The 27,555-nt window shown below is 38.9% G+C and overlaps 2 protein-coding genes across 5 annotated transcripts in view; one reads left to right on the top strand and one right to left on the bottom strand.

The window, feature by feature from the left end:
• Nucleotides 1-7,364, top strand: part of LOC102236352 (unconventional myosin-VIIa-like) — a 39,284-nt gene extending 31,920 nt beyond the window's left edge. For 2 of the 4 annotated variants that reach the window (XM_023342191.1, XM_014472607.2), the window contains 12 exons: nucleotides 58-215; nucleotides 645-798; nucleotides 884-1,039; nucleotides 1,118-1,223; nucleotides 1,601-1,714; nucleotides 2,346-2,424; nucleotides 2,496-2,611; nucleotides 3,960-4,145; nucleotides 4,875-4,991; nucleotides 5,079-5,162; nucleotides 5,243-5,362; nucleotides 5,555-7,364. In XM_023342191.1, the coding sequence (XP_023197959.1) occupies nucleotides 58-215; nucleotides 645-798; nucleotides 884-1,039; nucleotides 1,118-1,223; nucleotides 1,601-1,714; nucleotides 2,346-2,424; nucleotides 2,496-2,611; nucleotides 3,960-4,145; nucleotides 4,875-4,991; nucleotides 5,079-5,162; nucleotides 5,243-5,362; nucleotides 5,555-5,647 (1,483 nt within the window). In that variant the 3' untranslated portion in view covers nucleotides 5,648-7,364. Of the gene's footprint in view, nucleotides 1-57; nucleotides 216-644; nucleotides 799-883; nucleotides 1,224-1,600; nucleotides 1,715-2,345; nucleotides 2,425-2,495; nucleotides 2,612-3,959; nucleotides 4,146-4,874; nucleotides 4,992-5,078; nucleotides 5,163-5,242; nucleotides 5,363-5,554 lie in introns of all 4 variants that reach the window. The other 2 variants (XM_023342190.1, XM_023342189.1) reach the window with 1 other exon arrangement.
• Nucleotides 7,365-9,052: 1,688 nt separating this feature from the next.
• On the bottom strand, nucleotides 9,053-27,109 carry LOC102236601 (glycerophosphodiester phosphodiesterase domain-containing protein 5-like). The gene is made up of 16 exons (XM_005809314.2): nucleotides 27,004-27,109; nucleotides 22,199-22,404; nucleotides 20,625-20,728; nucleotides 19,490-19,583; nucleotides 18,740-18,799; nucleotides 17,831-17,929; nucleotides 17,667-17,760; nucleotides 16,885-17,030; nucleotides 15,995-16,077; nucleotides 15,403-15,553; nucleotides 14,352-14,576; nucleotides 11,652-11,809; nucleotides 11,431-11,578; nucleotides 10,825-10,907; nucleotides 10,641-10,720; nucleotides 9,053-9,823 (listed from the first exon to the last, which is right to left on the bottom strand). The coding sequence occupies exons 2-16, from the start codon at nucleotides 22,373-22,375 to the stop codon at nucleotides 9,729-9,731; spliced, it is 1,797 nt and encodes a 598-aa protein (XP_005809371.1). The 5' UTR covers nucleotides 22,376-22,404; nucleotides 27,004-27,109; the 3' UTR covers nucleotides 9,053-9,728.
• Between the last annotated feature and the right edge of the window lie 446 nt (nucleotides 27,110-27,555).

The raw sequence follows: 27,555 nt of genomic DNA, 5'->3' as shown, positions 1-27,555 counted from the left end.
ACCAAATGCCTCTCACAGAATGGGTTGGGTGCTTGCTTTAACCTTTAACCTCTCCAGGCCGCCTCCGAAGAGCACCCTGAGCCGAGTGATGATGTCCAAAGCTCGAGGGAAGGAGCGACTGTGGAGCTGCGTCAGGGAGCCTTTCAAACAGCCGCTGCTGAAGAAAGTCCTGGCGCACGACGAACTCTCCCAGGAAGCCCTTCTGGCCTTCATAGATATCCTTCGCTTCTCACGTTAGTCACATAGTCCTTCAGTACAACAGAAATTAATTAGAACAATTATTTTTAAACCATTTCAAGGTTCATGGAGTAAGAAAAAACTGAAGGAAATTCACTGCAAAGACGCAAAGTCTTCCCAGGTATTTTTGGTTTAGTTTCTAGTCCAAACATCTTGGTACACTTAAAATAAGACAAAACTAACTCATAAGTAAGTTCATAAGTTTCAGCAAGATATACAGTAGAAGCTTGTTTTAATATAATATTTTTATGTTTCTCCAACAGTCGAGTTTTGCAGCATATCTCACATTAAATGTGAATTTATTACAGCCAATTTAAAATCAGCATTTTATCAGGTGTGTTGAGTGTTTTGGATTCGGTGTGTCGTCTCTGTACCTGTGTGGTTTTTTTCCCTTACCGTCTCCGTACCTGTGATGAAATACATGGGCGACTACCCGTCCAAACGGGCGCGGTCCGTCAACGAGCTCACCGATCAGATCTTTGAAGGAGCGCTGAAGGCGGAGCCGCTGAAGGATGAAATCTACTGCCAGATCCTCAAACAGCTCACAGACAATCACATCAAGTTAGTAAATCTCAACTGAAGGGCAGCGATAAGTTTATTTCTCTTAGTCTGCCCAGTCAGCTGATGCTGTGGTTTCTCTGTGAAGGTTCAGTGAGGAGAAGGGCTGGGAGCTGCTGTGGCTCTGCACTGGTTTGTTTCCTCCCAGTAACATCCTGCTGCCCCACGTCCAGAAGTTCCTCCAGGCCAAGAAGCACTTCCCGCTGGCGCCGGACTGCATGCAGCGGCTGCAGAAAGCCCTGCGGTACCACATGGCTGCTCTTTCACCCCATCCTTGTTTTCCTTCTTGCGTCATCTCTCCTCTTCCTCCTGATTTGTGCAGGAACGGATCCAGGAAGTACCCTCCTCACCTGGTGGAGGTGGAGGCCATCCAGCACAAGACCACACAGATTTTCCACAAGGTTTACTTCCCTGACGACTCGGACGAGGTCAGAGGCGACTCACGTTCAAAACGTTTGTTGGATAACTGAAACCGTCTGAACTGAGGGATCTAAACTTTGTTCAGGATTTGCTTTATTATAAAGTAATTGTAAAACTTTTCTAAAAACTCGCAGAAAATTCAAAGCAAAAATTTTGCTTTGATAAAATATAAAGTGTGTTTTACAAAAAAACACACTTGTTCTTTCTTAAATTGAAGAGAAAAGAAAAATTGGCTGCAGATATATCTACATTTTGTTTCTGAACTTCCTCTAATGTTTCTATATTTGTATCGCTTGTCTGTAAACTGTGTACATTCGGAACCAAAGGCAAATTCTTGATAATTTTTGGTAAACAAGCGTTTTCTTTGGTTTTCTTGTGATCTCAGGTGTTTGAAGTGGAGTCGAGCACGAAGGCTAAAGATTTCTGCCATAACATCTCCGGTCGACTGATGCTCAAATCCTCTGAGGGCTTCAGTCTGTTTGTAAAGATCACAGACAAGGTGAGGAGAATATGACAGAGTAGAGATTTGTTTTTAATTATGAGAATAATGTTATAATGTTAGTAGAAGATACCAGAAGATAGTTGGAAATTTACTAGAAAAAGCTTTTTTTCCCTCATATAATTACAACTTCTTGTGATTTGACTTTTTGCCATCTGACATTATTGTATAACTAAGAAATGTTTCTGGTAATATTATGACTTTTCTCATAATATTGACTTTTTTGTTATTACAACTTTATTCTCAAAATATTAGGTCATATTCTCATAATACTCAGACTTCTATTATTGTAATATTGCATATTTATTTTTGTATGATTTTTTTTCTCAGAATATTGACTTTATTCTCATAACATTTTTTATTTCTTAGCCTGGTCCTGCAGTTTGTGTCCTAATTTAAAAAAAAAAAAAAGTTAAATCAACATTTAGCTGTTAGATGTGGACTAAATATCAGAGGGGTGAGTGAGATTTACATTTAAGAAAATCTGAAGCCATTCAAGTTCCTTCAGTCCTTTTCTCTTTAAATATTAAATATGTATCTTTTGCTTCTTTGTAAAATTTCTGGTTTTGCAGCACAAAATTTAAAGAATTACCTCAAATCTTGTGAATCTCTCGTTTCCTGTTGTTTTTAGGTCATCAGTGTGCCAGACGGTGACTTTTTCTTTGACTTTGTGAGGCATCTGACTGACTGGATCAAGAAAGCGAGACACGGTAACGAAGGCGGACAGCTGCTCCCGTCTCTGAAGCTCCGACTGTTTGAGCATCTCTGGCTCTTCCTGCAGGCTCTACAGGCGCGGTGCCTTCACTGACCTATCAGGTGTTCTTCATGAAGAAGCTGTGGACCAACACGGTGCCAGGAAAAGACGCCATGGCCGACTCCATCTTCCATTATTACCAGGTGCGTTCAGAAATGTTTAAACTGGACATTAAACATAATTAATGTGCCTACTTAACGCAGTTCTTCTTCAGAAAACTTGAAAATGTTAAGATGTAGAAATATGGAGGCTATTTCTATCCCTGGAGGATTTCATATTTAATTTGTGTTCAATTTATAACTCATGTAAAGTAGAATATTGTGAAAAATGTCATTAATAGCTCTCTTTTCAGAAATTAAAGCTCAAATATCAGAGTAAAATATGTTAAGCCTTTATTTCTTGTGACTCTGAATATTATGGTGAGGACCTAAGATAAATTAAATATTACATAAGATCAATAAAAAATTATATTTTAAGCAGAAATGTCAAGTTTATGAGAATTATATTAATTTCTATGCACTCAGTTCTTGGTTGGGGCTCCTTTTGCATGAATTACTGTTTCAGTAGAGCCTTTAACACGATGAATGCGACATTTGTAGCCCATGTTTCAGATTCATCTGAGCAAATGCTTCTTCCTACTCCCTCTTGGACATGTTATGTTCACATTACTCTTTTTGTTTTTGTACTATTTAGATTTTTACTTTGTTTTATTTATTTATTCATGTCTTTATGTTTGTTTCTGTTATTTTTCCCATGTCTGAAATAAATCCCCTCAAGGCTGCAGTTGCCTTTGTTGCTGGCGCACTTTTTCTTTCCACTCAACTTTCTATGAATATGTTTGGATACAGCACTCTGAGCAACCAGATTCTTCAGCAATGATCAAGCGTACATTAAAGGAGTGCTATGTTGTTCAGTTTGAGACAAGACAATGTTTACTTTTTTATTTTAAAACAAGTTACTTTTATTTGTGCTTTAATGTATTTTTAATATTGTAAAAGACAAAAAATTTGCAGAATGTGCCAAGATTTTACCTGATTATTTGATTCATTATCAGAATATTTGATTACTAAGAAAATTGTTAGTTGCCCCCCAAATATTACACAATGTTGTAATTTTCTTATACACTGAATTTTGGGTTTTCATGTTTTGTGAGCTGTAGTAAAAAAAAAATTACAAATAAAAAATAATAATAATAATACAAATAAAAATGAAATATTTTACTCTGTGTGGTGAATCTATAATACTATATAAGATTCACTTTCTGGAATGAGTGATGAGTGATTTATAATTTTTCAAGATATTCTTCTTGTTTCAGAAATCCAAAACATAAAAAAGAATTTGCCTCAATAAAGGAAAGGGATCCAGTTTTCAGATTTATTGTTAAACTAATGCTTTAAAATTTAGATTTGTGCTTGAATATTTAATGGTATAATAACTGATGACCATGTCACCAGCCTTCAGTTTTGTTTCCCTAATTGTTTTTCTGTGCAGGAGCTGCCCAAGTATCTCCGCGGTTACCACAAGTGTTCGAGGGAGGAGGTGCACCAGCTGGCGGCTCTGATCTACAGGGTGAAGTTTGAAGAGGACAAATCCCATTTCCAGAATATTCCCAAGATCCTAAAGGACCTCGTTCCTCAGGACCAGATTCGACTTCTGTCCCCAGACGACTGGAAGAGGGTGAGCAGAGCAGTGAAACCGAGTGAGACCAGGTTTACCTTCAGCAGCACAAAGAATGAAAAATAAATAAGATCTGGTTGGTTAATGTGATTTAGATGCCTTCATCTGAGACCTGGATTCATTTTCTGTGTATTTTTTAACAGGCTCTAAATGTTCCAGAACATCAAACAAAGTTAAACTGCAGTAACAAAACAGTTGTTTTGAAATTGTTTCTTTCTAGGGAAAAGTCCAATCAACAAGTTCACATCAGAAAATACATTTTCAAGCTATCTTCAGTAATGAAGTTGAATAAAATCCAGAGCTAACTCACTGCTGGATGCCTTCAAAAACAATAGGTTTTGGAGTGACCTAGTCAAAGTCTGGACTAAAATCTGACTGGAATGCTGTAAAACCTTCCAATGTGAATTAAATAAAATACTTCTGGCCAAAATTCCTCCACAGTAATCAAAAAGACTTCTTAATTTCTGCTGGGAAGCAGAACCAGATAAGGTACTATTTTTGTTACGTCCAAGTGGGTTTAGAACGCTTTTATTCACTTTTTAAAACTTCTTTTTATATTTATGCAGGTTGTCTTTGATAATAAATCTTAGCTGAAAGATTTGAGTTGATTTTTCTTTTATTCTTTAGTCGGTTGAAAGCAGAGATCCATAAAGTAATGGATTTCTAGCACCTTTCGTAGTGAATGATGAGTTTATATGACTCACGTTTTGGATTTTCTTCTCTCCTCAGTCCATCATGACGCTCTTTAACAAACAGTCTGGAAAAACACCCGAAGACGCCAAACTCTCCTTCCTGAAGGTCATTTACAAATGGCCGACGTTTGGCTCCGCCTTCTTTGAAGTCAAGGTGAAGATGCCAGAAAAGTAGTTGTAAAAAAGACCAAAAGTCATATATTTTGTTCCTTGCCACATGTAATGTCTTTGATTTTTGCAGCAAACAACAGATCCAAATTACCCAGAAACTCTCCTGATTGCCATCAATAAACACGGAGTTAGTCTGATTGATCCGAAGACTAAGGTAGGGATTAATCTCACGGTTTTATCTTTACAACTTTATGAAGATGTCATGTTAATCTGTGCTAATCCTTCGTCCTGCAGGACATCCTGACCACTCATCCCTTCACCAAGATCTCCAACTGGAGCAGCGGCAACACATACTTCCACATCACCATCGGGAACCTGGTGCGAGGCAGCAAGCTGCTCTGCGAAACATCGCTGGTGAGAATCTGAATTTATTTTGTAAGGACGGTTCTGACCGTTGGCATAGAAACATGACAGAAAGACATATTACACAATATGTGTAAGGGGACCTGCAGGGGACAGACGCCCTGCAGGTGATTCTCAGGTGTTGTCCACTAGTCCTGCAGCTAATTATTCCCTGCAAACATGTTGTCTCTCCAACTACTCCAGGGATACAAGATGGATGACCTTTTGACCTCTTACATCAGCCAGATGCTGACAACGATGACCAAGCAGCGAACGTCCAGAGGAAACAGCAAGTGATCAGGCCACACTCCTGAACTAAAACCCACCTTTCATTTTTGTGTCCTGTCTTAAAAACTCACCTTTTGCCTTTAAAGTCACTCCTTCAGGATTCTCCTGTGTTGAGCTGCTTCTGGATTGATTAACAGCCTTGCAAAAAACATTCATACCCCAGGAAAATTAACACACTTTGTCATGTTACAACTACATAGCTGAGTGTCTTTGTCTGCAGGACTTAATGTGACAGACCAACACAGAGGGATGATGTGGAAATACTTATGCTGGGGGTCTGCAGCTTTTAATGCACCCCTGATCCAAACAGCTCAATCAATGGGCATAAGCAGGAGGTAATTCAGACTTCTCATTTAGTGGTGTGGAAACGGAGATGCATCTTAAAGTTGCAGGATCCAACTTTTTCTCTGCAGCCTGAATTCCCAACTCCGACGAAATGATAGTTTTCAAAGTGTCTGCAGCCTGAACGATCATTTCGCTTTTTATCTGACTTTTACGTCACAGACGTGAGACATGAGTCATAATTCTGCAGCAGAAGAAGCCAAACGCTGTGCTTTCTTTTTATTATCTTCCTTCGTCTTTTAATGATCTTGTGATGAAGTCGGCTGCCACTCGTCAACAGATTTAAAATTGATCCGTAAACGGCAGTGGCCATTATTCTTTCCATAAACAGAAATAAAAATGGAAGATCGTCACAGAGTCACATCTATGTTCTTCTTCTGCACATTCGGGTCGTTTTGTGGTCATAATGTTCACGCAGACGTCTGATTGCAGTCGCATTTCATTAGCAGCATGAACAACCACCAAAAAATATGGATTTCAGCAAAAGAATTGACCCATACATTTTTAGATGTTAGATTCTAAGACATTAGAAAACCATCATTTTACTTAAACTTCACAATGAAACATTGCTCTGTACTGGTCTGCCACACAAGTTTCCATTAAAATACATTGACACCAGTTATTGTAACATGAAAAAGGTCTAAATTAATGTTAATCCTCTGACCCGAAATTGAAACGAAGGAATCAGGCAACATGTCATATGAGACCATTTCTAACCTCTCAAGTAGGTAAAAATTTTATTTTTCACTTAAGACAGTTATGCATTATTGCAATAAAATTCACTTTATTCTGGACGATGGTGCCCAAGACCAGCTATTTTCCTTTTTTAGACGGTAACTATTAACTCCCAGTGAGTGTCTTCACATGTATTGAAGTTGAATTTTTACACCTTTAACTAATACAGTTTTAAATTTAGTTCTACAGTGAAAACCTGCATCATGAAATCCAAAACAAAACCATTCATCTCCCACAAAAATGTCAATTAGACGCCTTTTTCCAGTCATTTTATGTATTTAGCATAATTATTTTTTTAGATAATCTTTTCTCTCTGTTGGAAAAAGTGTATATGTGGTTTTAGATGAAAGAAAATGTGATTTGTTCTGCAGGCGTGCCACTAAATTAAAACCATCTTTGTTTCATAAGGTTGGTTTACAGAGGATCTGTCCCTACAGGACATCACAGGAATCTGTTTCTAATCTCATGTTTAAATACAAATAATTTAATAATTTGAGTGTGAAGTCATCATGTCTCACGTCATCCATGTACAAAGTACTTTTATCAAAATATGTGACATAATGTTATGTAGCCATAAATAAATTACATTTTGCAAAGAAAGTTGGATTCATTTCCCATTTAAATATGGTTTCTTCACGTTTACCTAAGAGCTATTGAAGATTATTATTTAGAAAAACTGCAAAAACACAGAATGCTTTCAAGTATTTTTGTCTATATTCTAGTTTTTCTTGCACATGCACTTTGAATTGTCTTTGGCTGAAAAGTGCTATATAAATAAAATTGCCTTGCCTAGTGAAAATATCTTAGTGCACCTTAAGGTAAAACTAACTTACAGACAGCTTCTCAGAAAGATATCGGAGCTTGGAGTCAGTCATTTCTTAATATTGATGAAAAAGTACTAGTCTTTGAGCAGATCATTTCACTTATAAAATGCGAAAAATGTCTGGTTCTAAGTGAAATAATCTGCCAGTGGGACTTGTCCTTTACCAATATTGAATTTAAAAATACTGAATACATTTAAAATTCGTCCCTAAACGGCTCCGTCCATTATTACTTCTTGCTGCTGTGTGATGTCAACATTTTTCTTGTCACATAGCAGGTTCAAACACATGAACCATGCAAACTCCAGGACACGCAGACACACAAAAAGAACAAATGCAACAAACACTGCAAATAAAAAACGCTGCAGCCACAGGAAGTAGGAGCAAGGAGAAATGCCATGATTATAGTAAAAATAGTAAATCTGACATTTCGCTCTACAAGACTGAAGTGGCTCCTGACCACTAAGGGGGAGTCGACCAACGAAGTCACATGGGAGCAGACCTTCAGTAAAGACGTAGACATACGTCGCTCAGAGCACCAAGCGTAGAATTAGACTGAACAGCCCTTGTGGATTGAGTACATTGTCACTGATCCCTGATCTAGAATTTGTTTCCATATCAGGTTTGATACATATAATATCAGATTGGTCCGACTCTAATTTTGTGGAGCAACTTTGCAGCTCTTCATGTTTAGACCATTTTTCATTTGCATTTGTTTCGTTGATTGTGGGTTTTTGTTTGTACACATTTACGCCTGTTTGCTGCATGTTTGTACCTGTTGGCTACTTTATTTCCCCGACTGTTTTACTCATTCTTGAATCTCTGTAGCAATTTGAGACAGAACTCGGCGCACAGAGATGATGCTTAGGCCTCAACGTTCACCAATATACACTAAGCTCCCAGCTGGAGAAAAGGACACAGACCTCCAAAAAGCTGTGCTGGTTGCTGGGAGACTGAAGGAGAACACACCGCTACACACCTCGTCTATTTACACCAGCACGTTTAGGTAGGGAGAGTCGGGACAGATTACCGGGCTTCAGCACAAGCATTTAAGGTTCTGGATGGAACAGTTTTAAAAAAGAACCTTTGACCAAACTCAGCTTGTTTGAGTTCTTTAATAAAAAATACTTTGATGCCTACAACACAGAAATAAATAGCTCTCTATGCTGCTGTTTAAAATCTAAAACATACACATCAGACTTCAGAGCTTCAATGTGATCAACTATCCAGACATTTTGGATTTTCTTCATACAGATTGCTTCTGTCAAGGTTTTGGCACAAAAAGCTAAAAATACTTTGAACTGGGCTCAACAAACAGGATGGTACAGCACTGCTGAGACTGATGGAGGAACAGAAACCTCCCATCCAAATAATAATAAATACCACATGTGAAAATATGTTGGTATTTGTATCTAGTATAAAATAATAATTCTCATTAAAAATCTTATCTTTAAGCAACTAAACCAGCTTCATTATTGTTTCCATCAGTAGGAACATTAATCCAGTCAGAAAGATATACAGATATAAATTGTTTATTGATGTTTTTTCAGACTAGTTTCTTTTCAGTCACATTGTGAAGCAAAGCTAATGGCAGTTTGTTATGGTGCAACTAAAGGGGCAGTATTACGTGTTTTCCAGGCACACGGTGCCATTTAATAGCACAATCCAAGTAACTATGTTACCTTCAGTTGTTGTAAAAAGGCTATGTATATCAAATATGACTTAAAATACATTTTACTTTGTAATTTAACACCTTGAAATTGAGCCTCTGCCTCTGTAAGAAACTCCTGCTCTTTCTGAAACTCCGCCTTCAGGACGTCATCACAACATGGCTCCTCTATTGACCCTTTAACAACGTTTTTACCAGTGGCTCACTGGCTCACGCCTCGAAGGCAGGGCTAGGTTCAGCCAGGCATTTTCCACAGCTGAATGGTTGCCATGGAGATTGAAGATTTCTCAAGCATGCAGGAAATAATCAAGGCAACACTCCATGTATGATTTTGATGAGGGAATAACATTATAACATAATGGAAAGCTCAAAAAAGTTGACTTTTACATAATACTGCCCCTTTAAAGTATAAATCACTAACGGAATTTAACCTGAGAATATTTGATGTTTGGCGTTTTCTTCTGGCGTTGATGGGATTTGGTTGCAGTATGACAGAAAACTGGCAGTGTGAGAGGTTGCCAGATCAGCTCTGCCTAGAGGGCTCCGTCATGGTTGCCAGGTTGAGCATCTTCTCTGTTTGACAGTTTGAGCTGGAGACTGACCAGATGTCGCCCATCTCTATGAAATCATCAGAGAGAGAAATTATCATTAATACTTACAGGATGGAGCATTACTCTGCAGACAAATCACGGTCTTGTTGAAAGATGTAGACAAGCACTGCTGCAAGAAAGTGTCTTTAAAAAACTGGCAGAAGTTTCTGACTCTGAGTGGAACTTTGTATTCGTTACTGATCCACCCACGCTCTCATTTCATCCATAAAACCTTTGAAGAATCCGTCTCCAGATATGTCTTGACCCAACCTGGACACCTCAGCTGACGAGTTCAGCCTTCCTTACCTTGGCCAGGTCTCTGAACTCTGAACCTCTGGGTTTCCTAGGTAGGATGCAGTTATTGAACCTGACAGAACTGGAAGATAATGGGTTCCTGGTTGCTACACATTTCATCCTTCTCAAATTAAATCAGTTAATTTGCGTCTTTTTATTTGCTGGATGCTTCTTAAGACCCTGTTGACTATTTGTAACAACAAAATGTTTGATGGTTCTGTGATCACAACATCTCAGCAATTTCAAGAATACTGAATCATCCTCAGAGACCTTTGGTCTTCTTTGTCTCTTCAAAATCAGTTAAACCATTAAAGAAAAGAAGTTGCCTAATGGTTCTGCTCACCTTGATGCAGGATGTTGTGTAGGCCACACCTCACTACCCAGATACACAGCTATCATTAAATCCATTCAGGATTCAACTTTATCCAGCTTGGAGTTAGAAAATAAGCCTAGAATTTATTATATGGTCAAAATACTCACCTAATATTTGTGCACAGTATACAGTGAATAATAATACACAACGCCGATAGCTGAGTTGTACTTTAGGTCACCTGGTTTGTTTTGCCTGCAGCTGTCGTTATCCTGCTTCACTTCTCGGTCCGAGCAGAAAGCCAGTCTTCGTTCCCGCCACCTGCAGTTTAAAAAAAAATAATCAAAAAACATTTTTATCTGCATACCTGTTCGATTTCTGTCTCAGAAGGATGCAGACAGGTAAAAAAACAAGTGTTGGTTCACCTGTGAAAATAGAAGATGGCGACGACCAGCATGAAGGAGAGGACGTCTGTGAGAATCCACATCAGGTTGTATTCTTCTGGACTCTGACACACACAGGCAAAAAGTGTTGAATTGAATGTTTGAATATTTTTTTCACATTAGAATATTAAAATAACCTGTGTGACTCAGAATTTATAAAAGTAAAAAGTCAGGCCCTAACTTTGAAAACCACCGTGTTACACTAATTTGGATATGAATCAATTAGGGAAATAATATCTTGGAAGGCCAACCGGCAGGTGCCATTGGTTCACACCTGTTTTCACCCAGTTCAGTGTCGACTAAAAACCGAACTTTACCCTCACTGTTACTGCTGAATAAAACCCCTGCTTAAAATAAACAAGCAAGGCTTATAATACACTGAGGGAAACCCTGTAATTACTTTGTTAGTATGTTTTAGTGACTAAATTAAAAATATTGCATTTTAAAAATCACTTTTGGAAAAATCTTGATATGTTGAAGAGGTTTAGTCCCATTTGTTACCAATAAATGTTATCTTCAGAATAAAATGCACTAAGTTTTTGCACTTCAGACCTTTTAGTGAGCAGCTCTGATTGACATCGGACCCACCATGAGGAGGAGCGGGGAGTCCAGGGTCCGGAGCAGCTGGGGGGCGTTGGTGGTGACCGAGTGGACCCCAGTGCACCAGGCCAGAGAGTAGAGCCACGGCTGGCTGATCACATACAGGTTGGTGCTGATGTTCACCGCTGAATACTCTCTGCAGGTGAGAACAGCAGCAGCGTTGGTAGGGAACCCAGCGGGCCCTCTCTCTCCGCAACACACACACGGACCTGGTGAGCTCGGCTGACATGGAGCTGTAGGGCAGGTTGAGTCTGACGATGTTGTTATGCTGCAGCTCCTCTAGAGGGAGTCGAGTCCCGGACGTCTGTTGGAGGCCGGGATCCGACTGGTGGACCCAGGATCTCTGATCGGACGGCAGCCACAGAACCTAAACTTGCAGACGTTAGTGCCTGCTGACCAGGGTGTCGTCACTCACCGGGAAGCAACTTTACATCAAAAACAGCAGACGAAAAAACAAATCCCACTTCCAGCTGCAGCCAAGCATTATTAATTGGCGATTAATTGGAATGAAAACGGGCAAATGCTGCAGGTTTTTCATTTAACCACTTAAGAATCTCTTATGCTATTTTAGAAATACATTAAAAGATGCAAATAAACAATTAAATTAGTTTTTAAATGAGAAAATAAACATTTTATTACCTAAAATGCAATAACAGCATTACTTTAGTGAACTCTTGTTCATTTGAAGCAAAGAATGCACCTGCAGCTACAAAACATCAACATGTGAACATTTCTTCTTGACTTAACATCATTAAGATCTGGTGATCATTTTTTTATTCATTGATTAATAATTGGATAGTAAAAGATGCTTCATTGGAGTTTTTCCCCTGTTTTTACAGAATCTGAACAAGGTGAAGCTGAAAGACCCACTTGAAGATAGAACACATTTACAGACAAAGTTTTTTTTATCTTACATGTAAAATATATTTTTTGTACAGTTTTTACTGCTCTAAGTATGTTGTTCTTTCAGCAATTTACCTTTTTTAACGAGTCTCGATACTCCAGTTAGCGATTAATCATAACTACATTTATTGATGATGATTTCAGTAATTGATTAATAGAGATTTATCATAATTAAATCTCTTGCTCTCAGTGAAGGCGGACGCTTTTTTCCTCTGCTCCCTCTCTGTCCTGCTTGCTCTGTTTTTTGTCTTTTTCTATATTTTTGGAGCCTTTCGTTGCACATCCTCCAAATCTACAAATTATAGATCTGGTCAACCTGGTCTCTCAATGCAATTGATCACATTTTCTTGACGAGAAGACTGGACACAGGAGGGCCCTCTTGTCCTGCGGGGACACACCCGGCGGGATTCACCCTGGATTTATTCATGATAACAGGATTTCTGCTGTTTGGAGCTTGTGGATACTTGACTTACTGACAAATTTGTGACGGACTTGGCCGAACTAGTGAACACTCAGGCTGTTGGTGTGGAAAGAGACACAAGTTGGATGTGAGTCTTGCTGAGACTCGCAGCCCAGCTGGGGACTCAAAACTCACTAACTAAAGATGGAATCGATCTTGGAGAAGTTGCTAGTTTCGGCTCAGTGGAACGACCAAACTCATTTGGATAATTGGAAACTGAGATGAATCGGAGAGACTTTAGGGAAGACTGAAATTTATAATCTACCCGACCTAAGACATTCTGTATCTGAACTGGTTTTCCCCGTGTTGCCTTGGAAGGGCTGCATATTTCTAATCTCCTTGAGGATATGTAAACCTAACGTTCCTGTTATCCATGCAGCTGTGGAGCTGAGCGCTCCCAAGGACATCATGCCTTGCCAACAATATCTTTATCGGATTTCTGCCGGGAGGCTGAGCAACGTGGTTTCATGGCCCTGTGATGTCACTTCCTTCACTCATGTCTTTGTTTTGCCTTTTGTTTTGTCTGAATGTTGCCATTTGCCCTAATGTGTCCTTTCCTCTGTTTTATTTTGTTAGAAACTGTAGAGTTCTCACTATTTAGATGGAGAGAGACTCATATTGTTTCAACCCAGAAAAGGAATTAGAACGAACTTAGAATCCAGAAAAAGTTTTTCCAGAACAGAAACATTTAGTTTTTATTATTACTTAGAAATTGTGGAGTGCTCATTACTTTTACAAATTTAAAGCACACTTAGAAAGTCCAGAGAAAACTTACTTATACTTATCTAGCAACCCAGAACAGGGATTAGAACTTGGAATCCAGAAAAACTACTTCAGCAACTACTTTTTAGACTCCTATTCTTCCAACCCAGAAAAGGAATTAGATTAGAGGATACTTACTTATACTCAACTACCATCCCTGAATAGGAGAATCTAGTTTATTTCTTCTTTTACTCTTTCCTTTGGTTTGTCATTTTGTTTGTATTTCCTTTTAATTCCTGTAAAGCACTTTGTATTGCCTTGTTGCTGAAAATGTGCTAAAGTTACCTTTACCTTTTACCATTAGATCAATCGTTTGAGCCGTACTTTATACACGAACATATTTATCGTTAAATTGGTTTAAATGAGATTAATCAGCCCTATCTTGCAGTTCAGTATTATTTCACTGATTATAAAGCTGGCTGTTGTTTACAATGGGCCACATCCAAGCAACTTAATGGGAAGTTGAGTGGAAGAAAAAACTCTGGTGGCCAATTTTTTAATTCTTCCTTTAAATTTTCTGAGAAACAACATTTTGTGCTTAAATTTTTATCTAATAAACATGAAATAAATCACTGTAAAATGTACTAGCTTCAGTTTTTGGACTGCACTACAGGAAAAAAACTACTTTTAAATGATTAATGTTGTAATTTATCACAATGTACCAGCTGTCCTGTCCTTGTATGCACACAAATGTTTTATTTTTTACAGAAAAACAATTTTAATTCTGATTTAAGGAAAGCATTTAAAGCCATTTAAGCATTAAATAGCACTGAATGAGTTTTACCTGCGATGACTGGATGGACGACACGTTGTAGAGAACATCCAGGGTTCGCTGGATCCAGCTGTTGCTGTACGGGTGGCCGTAGGGCGGGCGGTAGAGGTCAAAGATCACCAGTTTCTGAGCCTGACCCGCCAGCTGCAGGAAGTCCTGCAGGCTGCAGACCGACTGGTTTCCCGCTCGCTGCCGCTCCTCCTGCCGCAGCGAACCGGCTGTCCCAAATGGATTTTGCTTTAAGGTACAAAGAGAGAGAAAAAAAGAAATCAAAGCCCAGTTATTTCTGTGACAACACACCGATCGATGCGTTTTCCATTTGCTGGCAGACTGCGTGTTGCTCTGGATTCGGTCATGAGGAAAATATGGTCAACATGTTCCAGCTGGACTTCAAGCTACACCAGAGCTGCTGAACTTCTGACGCTGCCTCCACACTCATTGGAGCTCCAGGTAAAGATTACCAAGAAGCGTTAAAAAAAAGGAATATTTAATTTCTAACATGTCTTTACACTGCTGCAGTTTAAAAAAAAAAACAAATACTCTAAGGACATTTATTCAGTAGGGAGTAAGGGGGGAATCCAGTATGAAAGAAATAAAAATCTAGTATTCCTCTGCATTTACAGTAGATGGCCAGTAGGAGGCAGTGTCTGAATCAACAAAGTCCAACTATATGGATTATATGCACTTTTGTACATCCCACAGTAAAATTCAAGCATTTTTAAGGTAAGTTTTCAAACTTTTTCAGCACCAAACTTTGGAGATAAAACCAATACAACTCGACAAAAAAAGACAATTTCAATTCACTATTAAATATCATTTGCTACTGTTAATAATTTGATTGTGATTGTATTCTATGTTCTACAGAAAAAATGTGTTTGTGTCTTTTCATCAGCTGTATGAAACTATCCGGTTTAAACTGTAGCGTTTTCCAAATTTAAGGTTTAATTGCACTTTATTACAAAGTTGCTAAGTTTTGCAGTAGAGTTTTGTACAGGAATCAAGCACTTCCAAACCGTGGACACACCAAGTAGAGGTTCACGACTTTTCCAAGACAGAAACTCACGGAGAGGAACCAGGAGCCGGCGTTCAGGCCCTCCAGCTCGCTCCAGGTGAACGTGGCAGCAGGGGCGCCGGTCCGGTTTGGGAAAACCTCCTGGACGTTGGTGGTGCGCTGCAGGTTGTGGTCGTGCATCAGGAAGGGCACGCCGTCGTAGCTGCAACCACACAGCGAAACCTTTTACATGAAATTACTGAAACAATTAATCAAATGAATCGTGATTAATTAATTATTAAAACAACCGTCAGCTAATTTAGTCATCAATTCATCGTTTTAACTGAAGTATACAGATTCAAAAAAAAGGCAATTCGCTGAAAGAACAACACTCAGAGCAGTAACTAAACCAAAACTATCAGAAATATATAATTTGACATTTGATTGTTTGCATATTTAATGTGTTTCTAATTCTGTACAGAAAGGCTTCAGTGGTTGAATGAAAAACCTGCAGAATGTGACAAATATTTTTATATGATTCATTGATTAATGGTCAGAACAGCTGATTCTTTATAATATTACAATATTGTGTCTTTAGAATAATCAGTCACAGCAAGTTTTTCCAGAGCAGCGCTGAGGTTCGGCTCATCGGCACCAAACGGACCTTATTGCAACGTCCGTCTCCAGGCCGTCGCTTCCGGCTTCCACCGCCTTCTCGAACGACATCAGCGTGTTTTCTGGAGCAAGCTGCGCAGCGGAGGAGAGGCAGAACCAGAACCCTCACATCCAGAAGGATAAATATTTAAATGAGTCAGCGGACAAACCGAGGCTTCAGCTCGAGAGATTTAAAAACAGGTGAAAGGTCAGAGTCGCAGTTTGACTGGAACTTTTCAGGTGCATCTCAAAAAAACTAAAAGATTTTAATTTTGGACACTCATTTCCAAAATATCTGTTCATTTTGATGTCTAGCAGATAATCAGGAACAGGAACCCAGCCGCCCCCCAAATTTAATATTACATATAATCATCTTTAAAAGAAAAGAAAAGCTTTTTAACATATAAATGTTACGTTTTGGCCACATTATGAGCTACACACTCATGGGGAAGACTGAACACTGAAGCCACAAAAGGTCGTTACTAAAAAACAAGCTGGGAGTTCACAGAGAGCTGCATGCAGGCATATTCATAAAAAGTTGAGTGGAAGGAAGAAGTGTACCAGAAAAAAGGATAACTGCAGTATTAAGAGGATTGTGAAGAAGAAAATATTCAAGAATTTAGGGAAACTTTGCATTGATGCAGTAATTAAATGCAAAAGGAGCCCAGACCAAACATAGAAATGAACTTATGCTAACTTTTAACCAGTTTGTATTCAGATTTTTTCTAGATATATGAAGTTCTATAGAATTTCATTCTTTCAGGTGGGATCCATTGATTTCATTTATCTAATGAATAAAAACCCTGAGATCAGGGTTAATTCATAAAATCCGCCTGATTCATTTACTTTTCTAGAGTTAAACCGAATCTTTTTAACAGCTCTGACAGGCGGGCCGCTCACCATCGGCGCCCCTCGGTGGCCGATCAGCGCCGGCGCGGGGCCCAGCGTTCCTTTCTGTTTGATGCAGGGAGAGTACAAGCCCAGAGGAACCAGGTAGAGGGTCAGCAGGACGGACAGGTAAACCCCCACGATCAGCCCCCGCCTCACTGCAACAGAAACATCAGGTTTTAAAACGCTGCATCGTCGAGACGCTTCAAACGTTGACGACGCCGTCTAACTAGGGAAAAAACAACAAACAGATTGAGATGAGATTCATTTCAATAATTGTTTTAGTAATGTCAGATCACTTCATGTATTCTGCATGTAAATGTGCAGAGATAGAAGCTGTGAGTTTGTCAAGATGTCAAAAAAATAAAGTTTTCTGGGCAAAAAGTTCCAGAACTTTAACTTTTAATTTTGGAATAAATTGAAAACATTTAGTGATAATTATTGCAGAATTTTCTACAGCAGAGTATGAAAGGAAAGTAAAAACAAAAGGAAGGAAGGACAGGAGGAAAGGAAGAATTAGAGAAGAAAGGAAGGAGACAACAGGACATTTGGTCAGTGGGATTAGGAATCCAGTCTGGAAAACTCTCATTTAGTTGTTCTTTTATATATTTAATCCAGATCTGGAATAATCTGGAATCAACTTTCCCGACTCCAGATGAGAACAGATCACGATGAAGATCAGAAAGTCTTTAGGAGACTGACATTAAAGCCAGATCACCAGAGTAAATGTTTCTATCAAGTTTTGTTGTCGTGTTCAGACACCATTTTGTTTTCAACCCGAAGCGTCTCCTCACCGCTGCTGTTCATGCGGAAGACGTGCAGAGCAACAGGCCAGCCCAGTGATGTCATCAGCAGAACGCCGCCGAGGTGCAGGTACGGCGCCGTCACCTGCTCAGGTGATCAAACACACCATCAGTGGTGATGAGGAAGAGGAGGAGGAGGAGGAGGAAGATGTTACCTGGAAGGAAAGCAGCAGAGTCGTCCATTCTTCTCCCCACAGGTCGGATAAGACCGCAGTGGCTGCGACAGAGAAGATCAGGCTGATCAGGATCCCAACCTGAACACAAACAGGAAGAAGGAGAGTCAAAGGTCAGAGGTCAGCAGCCTTCCCGATCTGAATTAATGAAATTCGCCTTGAGGCGCAAAAACCGACGGGACTCTTTGGAAGAAGTAAGTTTTAGGGAAACTTAAGAATGTAAATCTAACTTTAGGTTTTAGAACAAAGAATCACTTCAAACTTTTATCACAATGAAACTAAATGAATGAAACGTTCCAAATTTATTTAACAGTTTTCAGCCTGATGACTAAACTACACTCAAAAAAGAAAACAGGCGATCCAACTTTTACACAAACTGAGCTGATTTGTTACAAGTAATCCAATAAAGTTTATCCAAGGAAGTTCATTAAGTTGTCATGACGTCATCATTTTCTTTTTAAGTTGGAGCTCCGTTCTCTTTTTCAGTGTTCAGGAGCCTTTTGACCTTCCAACGTCTCTCTGTCCAGCTTTCCTACCAAACGGCCAGGCAGAGATGTAAAGAGGAGCAGCAAAAGCAAACAAGGTGGATTAGCAGAGCTAGCTAACAACCGATGATGTCATCAGGACACGTTATTGTGGAATATCGTCTCCGCTGTTCACAAATTGAGCTGTTAGTGTCATTACAGTCATGAAACTGTCAACAACCAAGAGTCAGATTGGCTGACTGCTGCTTTAATATAAGATGCAAACAGTTTTGAATTTAATGCACTTTGCAAGCAACGTCTGGCTTCTGATGCAGACTTACAGTATGTTGAATTAAATATATTGTAATGTAAAATGCTTTTTTTAAAAATCTGATCTTAACCCAAACCGGTGCTGAGTTCAGGTTACCTTGTGACTCCAGTGTAAATGAAGCTTCTGGCCCTCAGACAGTAAACACACCGCCAGGAGCTGCAGAAAGAAACAGAACAGAAACGGCTTGAGACACTTTGCTCACTTCCTGCTTTTCGCTCGCTGCAGGTTGCTCAGTGTTCCTGCCACGTTACTGGAAGCGCTGCGTGTTTTCCAGACTTCTTCAAAATGGCTTCTAGCTCCATGGAGTCTAATCAACCTGAATTAGCAGCTTAAAGCTGCGAAATCCTGAAAATGAGGGGCTTATTCTGTATTTTTAATGATATTCATATGTTTAAAAAAAAAAAAAAAAAAAACTGTTTTGCCTTTGATAGCAAATAAAAACAATTAGTACTTACAGAAAAATTCATAACATGATCTGTGACACCATTAAACTGGCGTTTATGCTGCATTATAAAAACACAACAGTCTTTAACAAACAAGAAAGTTGGTATTTTAAGTAACGGTAGAGTCTATTTTAGCTGTTTAATCTTTCACAAAAAATTAATAACTGCTCATAATTTAACTTAAAATAGTTTCTAATGTTTGTTTGAAGCCTTAGGGTTTGAAATCTACCATTTTAGTTCACTTTAAAATAGAATATTTTAACTCAGAAGAAATATTAGCCTCATCTGAACAAGAAGGAAAAACTGCAGCATTCACATGTAAAATATCAACTTATTTAAAGACGGATCATTTACATTTTGATAAAAAGGTGATAACTACATGCACAGCATGTCGGCGCCTCACCATGAGCACAGTGACGTAGGTGAAGAACCCTGCAGAGATGACCAGCAGAACCACAGACCAGGGGAACCAGAACCCCAAATGACCAAAGTTAAACCTTCAAACCAGCAGAGGAGCAGAGAGAGGGTCCATTTAATACAGTCGGAATGAAAATAAGGTCCATTTAATGAAATAAAGCATTGACAGAAAATAAGCTTTTGTTTTATCGACAAAACTGTCGAAAGAAACAGAGAGAGAAAGAAAAGGGGAAAAAAAACAGGGGAAAGATCCAGAGAAACACACAAAAAGAAAGAAACAAACAGACGAAAAAGAAACGAAGCAAAGAAAAAAAAAACTAAGTAAAAAGAAAGGAATAGAGAAACAAACAAAAAACAAATGGAAGCAAAAACCCAAAAAAGGAGAAAAAGAGAAAACAAAAGATGAACAAAGGAAGAAAAAGAGAAAAAAACAACAAAACAAAGAGAGAGGTGAAAAACACGTAAAAAAAAAACCAACTAAGCAATCTTAGTAAATTTTGACCAAATTTATATCAGTTTAGAAATGTTAGTCTTTAAAAATCACTTTTTAAGCTCATTTTTGAAAGCAAGAAAAAAAAATCATTCAACCCTGAAAAAGTGTTTTTGAAATTTCTTCCTCTCCGACGAGAGTTAAAAAGGTTAACCAGCGGCGGTGCGGCGGGGGATTAGGACTGGTTAAATAACATTCATTTCATAAAACTCAGAAAATAAACTATCTACATGTTTCCAGTAGAGAAGAACAACAAGGAGGACGTAGAATTAGAAAATGAGTTTAAGTGCAGGAAAGGTTGTTTAACCACAGTGAGCGGCAAACATCTGGCTGTGTTTAGGCCTGCAACAAGCAGAACAGGAAACCTTTCCAGAGGACTTGTGGAAACAAGTCTTTGCTCAGTTTTAAGGCAACAAGAGTTAATTTCCCAGGAATTCAAATATTGAATCATTTAAAACAAGCAGGACAACAGAGTGAAGATGAACTGCGTGTCGAGGAGACGCAGCAGAAGTAATCTGCTCCTAAACAAATATTTAAACAAATCTTCCCTCCTCTCCTTCATCAGGTTCATGAGTAAAACTGCTCCAGTTTGTGTAGACGTGTTGCACACAGAGTAAACTGTCTGACCCACCAGTCAAAGTCGTTGTAGTCGTTCTCTGCTTGTCCCCAGAAGTAGAGGAAGAGCAGCGTCAGACAGAAAGCGACGACCAGCAGGGCGAACGACGCTCCCTCCAGCTGCGGACGCCACAACCCAACAGGACGTTTACACAAAACCTTCCGTCAAAATCACACAACAATATTCTGACTTTATCTGATGATTCATTTTATATTTTCATTCTCTGCCACCAGAATGAAAAGAAATGAGGGCTTGGATTATGTAACTCCATGCATAAGAGCTTCACTTCTCAAAAATACTCAACTAACCCAGACATATTAGTTGAGTTGACGTGCTCTCATGTTATTTCCATTTTATTATGATTCTTTTAATGTCTGCGTTTTGGTTTTATTTTATTTTATTTTTCTATTAGTATGTGCAGCACAAATTGGAATTGGAAATTGGAAAATATTGAACTTTTTCACTCTTTTGTTTTAGCCTGTCTGGTTTGCTTTGTTGCTTAGTTACGCAGTTCCTCCTGTTTATTTATTTATTTTTTTTGCGATTCCAAAATCGTGGAAATTCACTACGAATCCACAGATCCCTGCACTTATTCATACAAATGCATAATTGTGAGTTTATTGCAAAATTTACCACAAAAATAGTCAAAAACGTTGATTTTAAGTGACAAACTCCCACCTGCAGGTGGCAGTATTTCTTACTAGAGATGTGCCATACTGCATATTATCAGTCCATTACTAAGTAAATACAGTGCCAGTATCGCCTATGCTAAAACTAATATTGATACCAGTACATTTTATTTAAGTTTTATATATCTAACTTTAAATCTCTAGTTGTAGATTTTTTCTTCTTCCTTTAATTGTTTTGTTAAAAACTCTGACAGAATTTGAACACAGTTTATAGGTGCCTACAAAATATTTTAATAACATATTTGGGTAATTTTTTCTAGGTAAAGAGCAAAGCCATTTGATTTTCATATATTTCATTTTTTGAAGCAGAAATGAACCCGCAGGGTGCGAAGAGAAGCGACCTTGTCGTCCATCGCTTTGTTTACGGTTGTGGCCTGCAGATTTATGGACGGACCAGAAACACAAAACACAAAGGTTCCACTCGGACGTTTTGTAGGTAAAAGAAAAAAAAATGCAATAAACTTAAGTTACATTTTTAGCATGTTAAAATCTATGTAACCATTTAATCAAAACTATCACAATAAGTTCCTCGCTGTAGTTTAAAACCATCTTCTTCAGAACATGCTGAACATTTTTTATGCATTGGCAACAATTTTTTTAAGCCAAGAAATTAAAGTCTGATCTGTTCACCTCGGAAGGAAATTACATCACCTTTTCCTTCATAACATCCTTAATGTATTTAATGTCATCATTCCAAGCAGCCAGGCTTTCCTATAATCCCGATCTTGAGTTCTTTGAGCTAATTTGGCAACATTTTCCCCCTGAGGCAGATTACAGAATATCCTGGCTGCGGACAAGGAGAATATAAGTTGTTGAGACATTTCTCCATGGTTCTGTTCTTCACATTCTTGCGCAAAATTAACTATTCCTGAGCTGCAGCACTGCCCCACAGTGTCTGACCTTGCTGCAGCAGCAATCTTCTGGCTGACCCCTGCTCCTCTCGTAGCGCCTCCAGCGACAGCCGTACAGACCCGACAGACACCGCACGAAGGGCCCGTGTTCGTAGCGCTGCAGCAGTTTGGCGCGGAGGCCAAGCAGGCGCTGCGAGAACCTGGACGCCATCGCTGGATACGTCATGAGTCAACCACCATCCTGCTGACACACACCTGAGGAGCAGAAAACACACCTTGAGACGCCGCTGCGGCGCTGCGGCGAGGCGGGACTGGTCATGATTAAAGGGATTCATCGATTATTGGAATAATCGGCAACCAATTTAGCGATCAGTTCATTGTTAATTGGAGAGCACAGGCTCAAAAAGAGTTGTTTTCTGAAATAACAGCATCTTCAGAGTAGTAATGAAGGCAAAACTGTACAAAAAATATAGACCTTTTGCATTTAACGTAAAACCTTCGTCTATATTACAGACCCAATGTGTTTGACACACGTCTCACATCGATGACGTTAAAGTTGGATAAAATGCAACATGACAGTTCAGACTGCAGACGCTTTTTATTAGTAAATATTTGTTACATATTGTTGTGTTTTAGTTTAGTAGTAGCTTTAGTTTTCTTATACTTAGGTAAATTTGTAGGTGCGTAATTCAAACAGGTCAAATTATTGCGATTACATCAATTAGGTCATGAATATTCAACAGGAGATACCATTTTCAAAAACTGTACTGTTATTGTTGAACAACCAACTGACTGGTTTTCTTCCAACTCTTATTGTCGCCATTTTGAGCTCCAGCGTTAAGCGCCAGCAGCAGAACGGAGGGCCGTAATCTGACCAGCTTTCACTTCAGTTTGAAAGGCTAATAAAAAGAATCATAAACACAAAAACGAAGGACATTACAACTATAAACTTCAGTATACTTTAGTTCGTTTTATAGACGCATGACATAGTTCCCCATGAACTACCATCTTTTTATATTATACGGTTAAAATAAAAATCTATTTCAGTTTTCTTTCTTTCCTTAGTTTTAGTTTCCTATAAAAACCTTGAACTGGAGCAGAGAACAGATGTCAGCGGTGTGGTTATTTTCTTCAGTGTCAGAAGGGGAGAAAACTATAAACAATATTGTTAAATATTAGTTATTGATCACAGTAACTCTAATGTCCAGTGTTGGTATTGATCACATTTTTAAAATGAAACACAGCAGCACCTTTTCATTAGGGATCCACTGATTTAATAATCTGGGCCAATGTTGGGTGAAAACTGTTGCTATGGCTGAAAACAAACATTAATTGATATTACATACATTAAACCACACTTTTAACACCATTTAAAAAAAAAACAACAACCACATGGCGGAGTTTTCTGCATCACAGTCACATGACCAAACAAACAGCACATGACCAACAGACACACAAACAGGAACAACGTGGAGATAAGCATCGTTTGCAGCATTGTGACGCTTCCTCACATCAAAATCTATAAACAAACTTTATTATGACTACAGCTTGAACAGCAACAACACATTCAGGAATGTAGGATTGTCTCGGTTTTGTTCTCTGCAGCATCATCCGTTCTCAGTCCCTCAAAAGGTGCCAGTCGGATTCGACCTCCAACCTGAGTTTTTCCTTCCGGCAGATTTCAGGTCAACCTCAGCAGAGCCACACCCGAAACTTCATCCCTGTAATCTCCTATCTTTGTTTTGTTGTTCTTTGTGCAACCAAAAATATGATATACCTTCCCGCAGACAGCCAGAGGCAGAGTTGCAGCAGCTCCTATTCTTATTGTACTACAGGAGGACAGATGTAACTGATCTGCTGGCTCGTCGGCTTCCTCTCCAGTTACTGAAACATTCACGCATTTTAGCAGCTAAAAAGGTGATTCGCTCTGCACACAGATGGATTCTGTCCATTGCAGTTATTACAGCAAATTAAAACCCAAAATTCAATGTCTCTGACAATATTTCATCAGGACAATAAAAAAATGATTTTTATTACAGATATTTGGCCTAAAACGTTGGTTGGGGCTCGTTTTGCATAAAGGAGATCAGTGGTGGGAATCTTTTACTGTCTCACAATTCCATTGAAAATCGATTTTGGATTCAAAACAGTTACTCACAACCATTTCTGCTTTAAACTATAGGTGTATAAAGGCTCTTAACGATCTATAACAGTTTGCTTTGCAAGGCAGAATGACAAATAGAAACAATAAAGTGTCTTATTTCACATTTATTAAGTTTTAAATATTAATCCATGCATCCTCAAAAAGTCCGGAAAGAGCGCCACACGTTTCTGCAGACAGCCTCCTCAACGAGCTGCAATCTCCGTCCAGAGGTTTTCAGCCATTTGACAGCCTGATTATTATTCTAGTTATTTAGTGAATAATCAGAAACAAATGGAGATAATTCCTCACTGAGTCGGATTCAAGTCGCCTACAGATAAAACAAAATGTCAGCGGAAGAGGACTAGTTGAACTGAGGGGAATTTAATGGTAAAAGTAATTTTATTTAAATAGCCCATTTTCAGCATCCAGGCAACACAAAGTGTAATATCAACAACCCTGTCCGAACACATTTCTCCATAAAACATGCCAACAAACAACTGACCAATCACAGGTATGACTGAACTTGGCCCCGCCCATTTGCGTTAGTTCCCGTTTTGGTCAATCTTCGTTTTGTGAACCTTGGCCACACGCGGTGAGCGTCATGTCAAACTCGGTCTTCAGTAAAAAGCTAATTGTGTCCAAATGTCTTCACGAAGACGGACCGGTTCAGTCGTCTCTGTCTCGAGTTTCCTCCGTAGACATGGACACGTGAACGCCTCATTGAGCGGGTTGTGTCCGCCATGCTTAACGTGGCGGATTTGCTGTACTGTTTAGTTTTAAAATCGATTTTGGGATATTTTATAGCGATTCTGAATCGCAGGGAATGAAAATCAGAATTATTGTGTGAATCTTTTTTTTTTTTTTTGCTGCTGCTGCTGCTGAGGCGTCGTGAAAGTTCAGTTACTTTGACTGCGGCCTTTGGGTCTTCTTCACTGATGGGTCTGGTGGCTCTCAGACCAGTTTGCAACAATCCAGGTGTTCCTCTCCTTACTCCAGGAAGATTTAAAAAAAAAAAGAGTGAAACGTTTCAGGTCACCCTGACATGAAAAGTCAGGGAAGAATCCAAAATTGGAAATAACTGCAAAGTGCTGTAAACCGTCACGTAGCCATGTCTTGTAAACATTGCAGCTGTAGACAATTCCTGGAAAAGTTTATAGGACTCCAGCTTGAAACGAGCCAAGAGCTCTGGGTCAGAAAACGGGAGTTCATCAGATTAAAAGTGTCAGATATATAAATATGACAAGATATCTTGTTAATGAACGAGATTTGTTGCAATTGTGGAACTTTGTGTACTCAGATATGCTGAGTTCATCTCCTCCCTGTTGGCCCGATCCCAGCAGAAATACCAGAGTCCTGTGTGGTTTTTATTTTTGTAAATTTGCCACATTGTGCCCCTGACAGGAACAGATTAACATAATAAATGTCAAAATAGAGACCATAGTTGTGCACTGCAAAAACACCAAATCTTACAAAGTATTTTGTCTAGTTTCTAGTATAAATACCTCAGCATCACTTAAAATAAACCCTAACCTAACTTAAAAGTAACTTATCAGCAAGATATAGAAGCTTGTTGATGTCATTAATTCTAGAATTTTAATTAAAAGTAAAAGTTCCATTGGCAGATTTGTTTTGTTTTTATATATATACAGTACATATATATAATACTGTATATATATGTACAATATTATATATATATTTTTTTTTATTTTTTTTAACTTGTTTTAAGACTGATGTTTATTACACTGTAAGTATTTGTCCATGTGTGGTGACCGTGGAGTTCCCTAAAACTCTTGAACACCCCTTAACCTCACATTCATAACAAGGCATTCTTTGTGCGCTTTTTCCTTCCACTAAACTTTCTATTAATATGCTATGGACAGAGCAGTCTCAACAGCTGGCATCTTTAGTAATATTTTACCTTCCTTGTTTAGTATCAGTGATAGTTTGCTGCTGCAGGTCAGGAGTCTTCTCCATGTCTTTATCTGCCATTTTTAAAACTATTTTAAAATATTCTTTTGAATTATAAATCTCCTGAAGTTTTCCGGGACGTTGAATTTTGGGATTTTATTTGCTGTAAAACCTCAGAAATCAACACAAGGACTTTGGAACGCGTCACTTTTGTTGGAACGTGTCACAATCTATTCCAGTTTCCCCTGGTCGATATCAATAACACAGAACAACGTTTTGAATGATTAAGGCATGTGTGGATACTTTGGCAGAAATATCTGCTCTCCAGCTGCATTTCCTTATTTCCAGGCCTGAATGCATCAGGATTCCTGCAATAAAATGAAACAGCAGCGCTGTACTGTTTCTGAACAGTACATCTGTAGGTTGAAACATGACGACCAAAATGAATAATCTGGGACATTTAGATTAAATAATCCATCCCATGTTGTGTTTGCCAGTCGAAATAACAGTCAGCCTCCGTGTTAGTAAATCCTTCACTCATTTAAACACCAAACTTTTTAAATAACTCCGTGGTTTTTGGAGCTTTTTGCCCTTTTACCATTTTTAAAGCTTATTTATTGCGTCAAAACAGCACGTCTCATCGGGTTGCCTTCATAACTGTCTCTATAAACAAAGAACGGAGCCGCTGAGCTCTGGGAAATCCGCTCAGAGGCGAATAACCCGTAACCAGCATCGGCACCAGCATCTCTTCCCATCTTGTTTCATATTTATCCCATGGATCTGTTTCAGGCCGGTCTTCCTACCTCCAGGCTCTCGGTGAGCCGGCAGAGACGAACCCGCAGTGCAGAGCTCCTTCTCCGGCTGTCGCTCGGAGCAGATCGGCTGATCGGGAGGAGTCAAGAGAGCGAGAGTTACCGACACCACAACCGGAAGTAAAAGACTTAAGACTTTAAAAGGGGAGGCTTCAGCAGGTTTTCTTTAAATGTAAGTAAAAAAATCACAAAATTAACAGTGCAAAAATAAACCCGGCGTCATTTTTGCTGGTTTATAAGATCTGAACTGAACACCAGGGGCGTCTCCAGATCTATAGGGGGCCCGGTGGTCATCTGGGGTGGCACACCAAAATCAAAAATATAACCAGAATACAAGTTTTATAAGTTTATCATCACATCTCAGTGAGCCAGGTTCTGGTTCTGCTGGATGTTTCTTCCTGTTAAAGGAGAGTTTTTCCTCGTCCAGGAGGAGTGAATGCTGCACGACTGCTGGACTTCCTGAGAAAAAAATGTAAGCAAATTTGAATAATGAACTGAACTTGATGCACTGCTTTATTACTAGGATCAATTTGAATGTATGTG

Source organism: Xiphophorus maculatus, chromosome 11 (genome assembly GCF_002775205.1).
Source record: "Xiphophorus maculatus strain JP 163 A chromosome 11, X_maculatus-5.0-male, whole genome shotgun sequence".
Classification (NCBI taxonomy): Eukaryota; Metazoa; Chordata; class Actinopteri; order Cyprinodontiformes; family Poeciliidae; genus Xiphophorus; species Xiphophorus maculatus.
This window is presented reverse-complemented; position numbering and strand designations above follow the sequence as displayed.

Bases quoted from the DNA above. Each gene is read 5' to 3' on its own strand.
- LOC102236601 (XM_005809314.2), bottom strand. From the start codon at position 22,375: ATGACGTATCCAGCGATGGCGTCCAGGTTCTCGCAGCGCCTGCTTGGC. The intron at 20,729-22,198 runs GTCAGACACTGT...TGGCGTCCGCAG, and splicing joins AAGATTGCTGCTGCAGCAAG to CTGGAGGGAGCGTCGTTCGC. The intron at 17,031-17,666 runs GTGAGGAGACGC...TTTCTGTTGCAG, and splicing joins CTTCCGCATGAACAGCAGCG to TGAGGCGGGGGCTGATCGTG.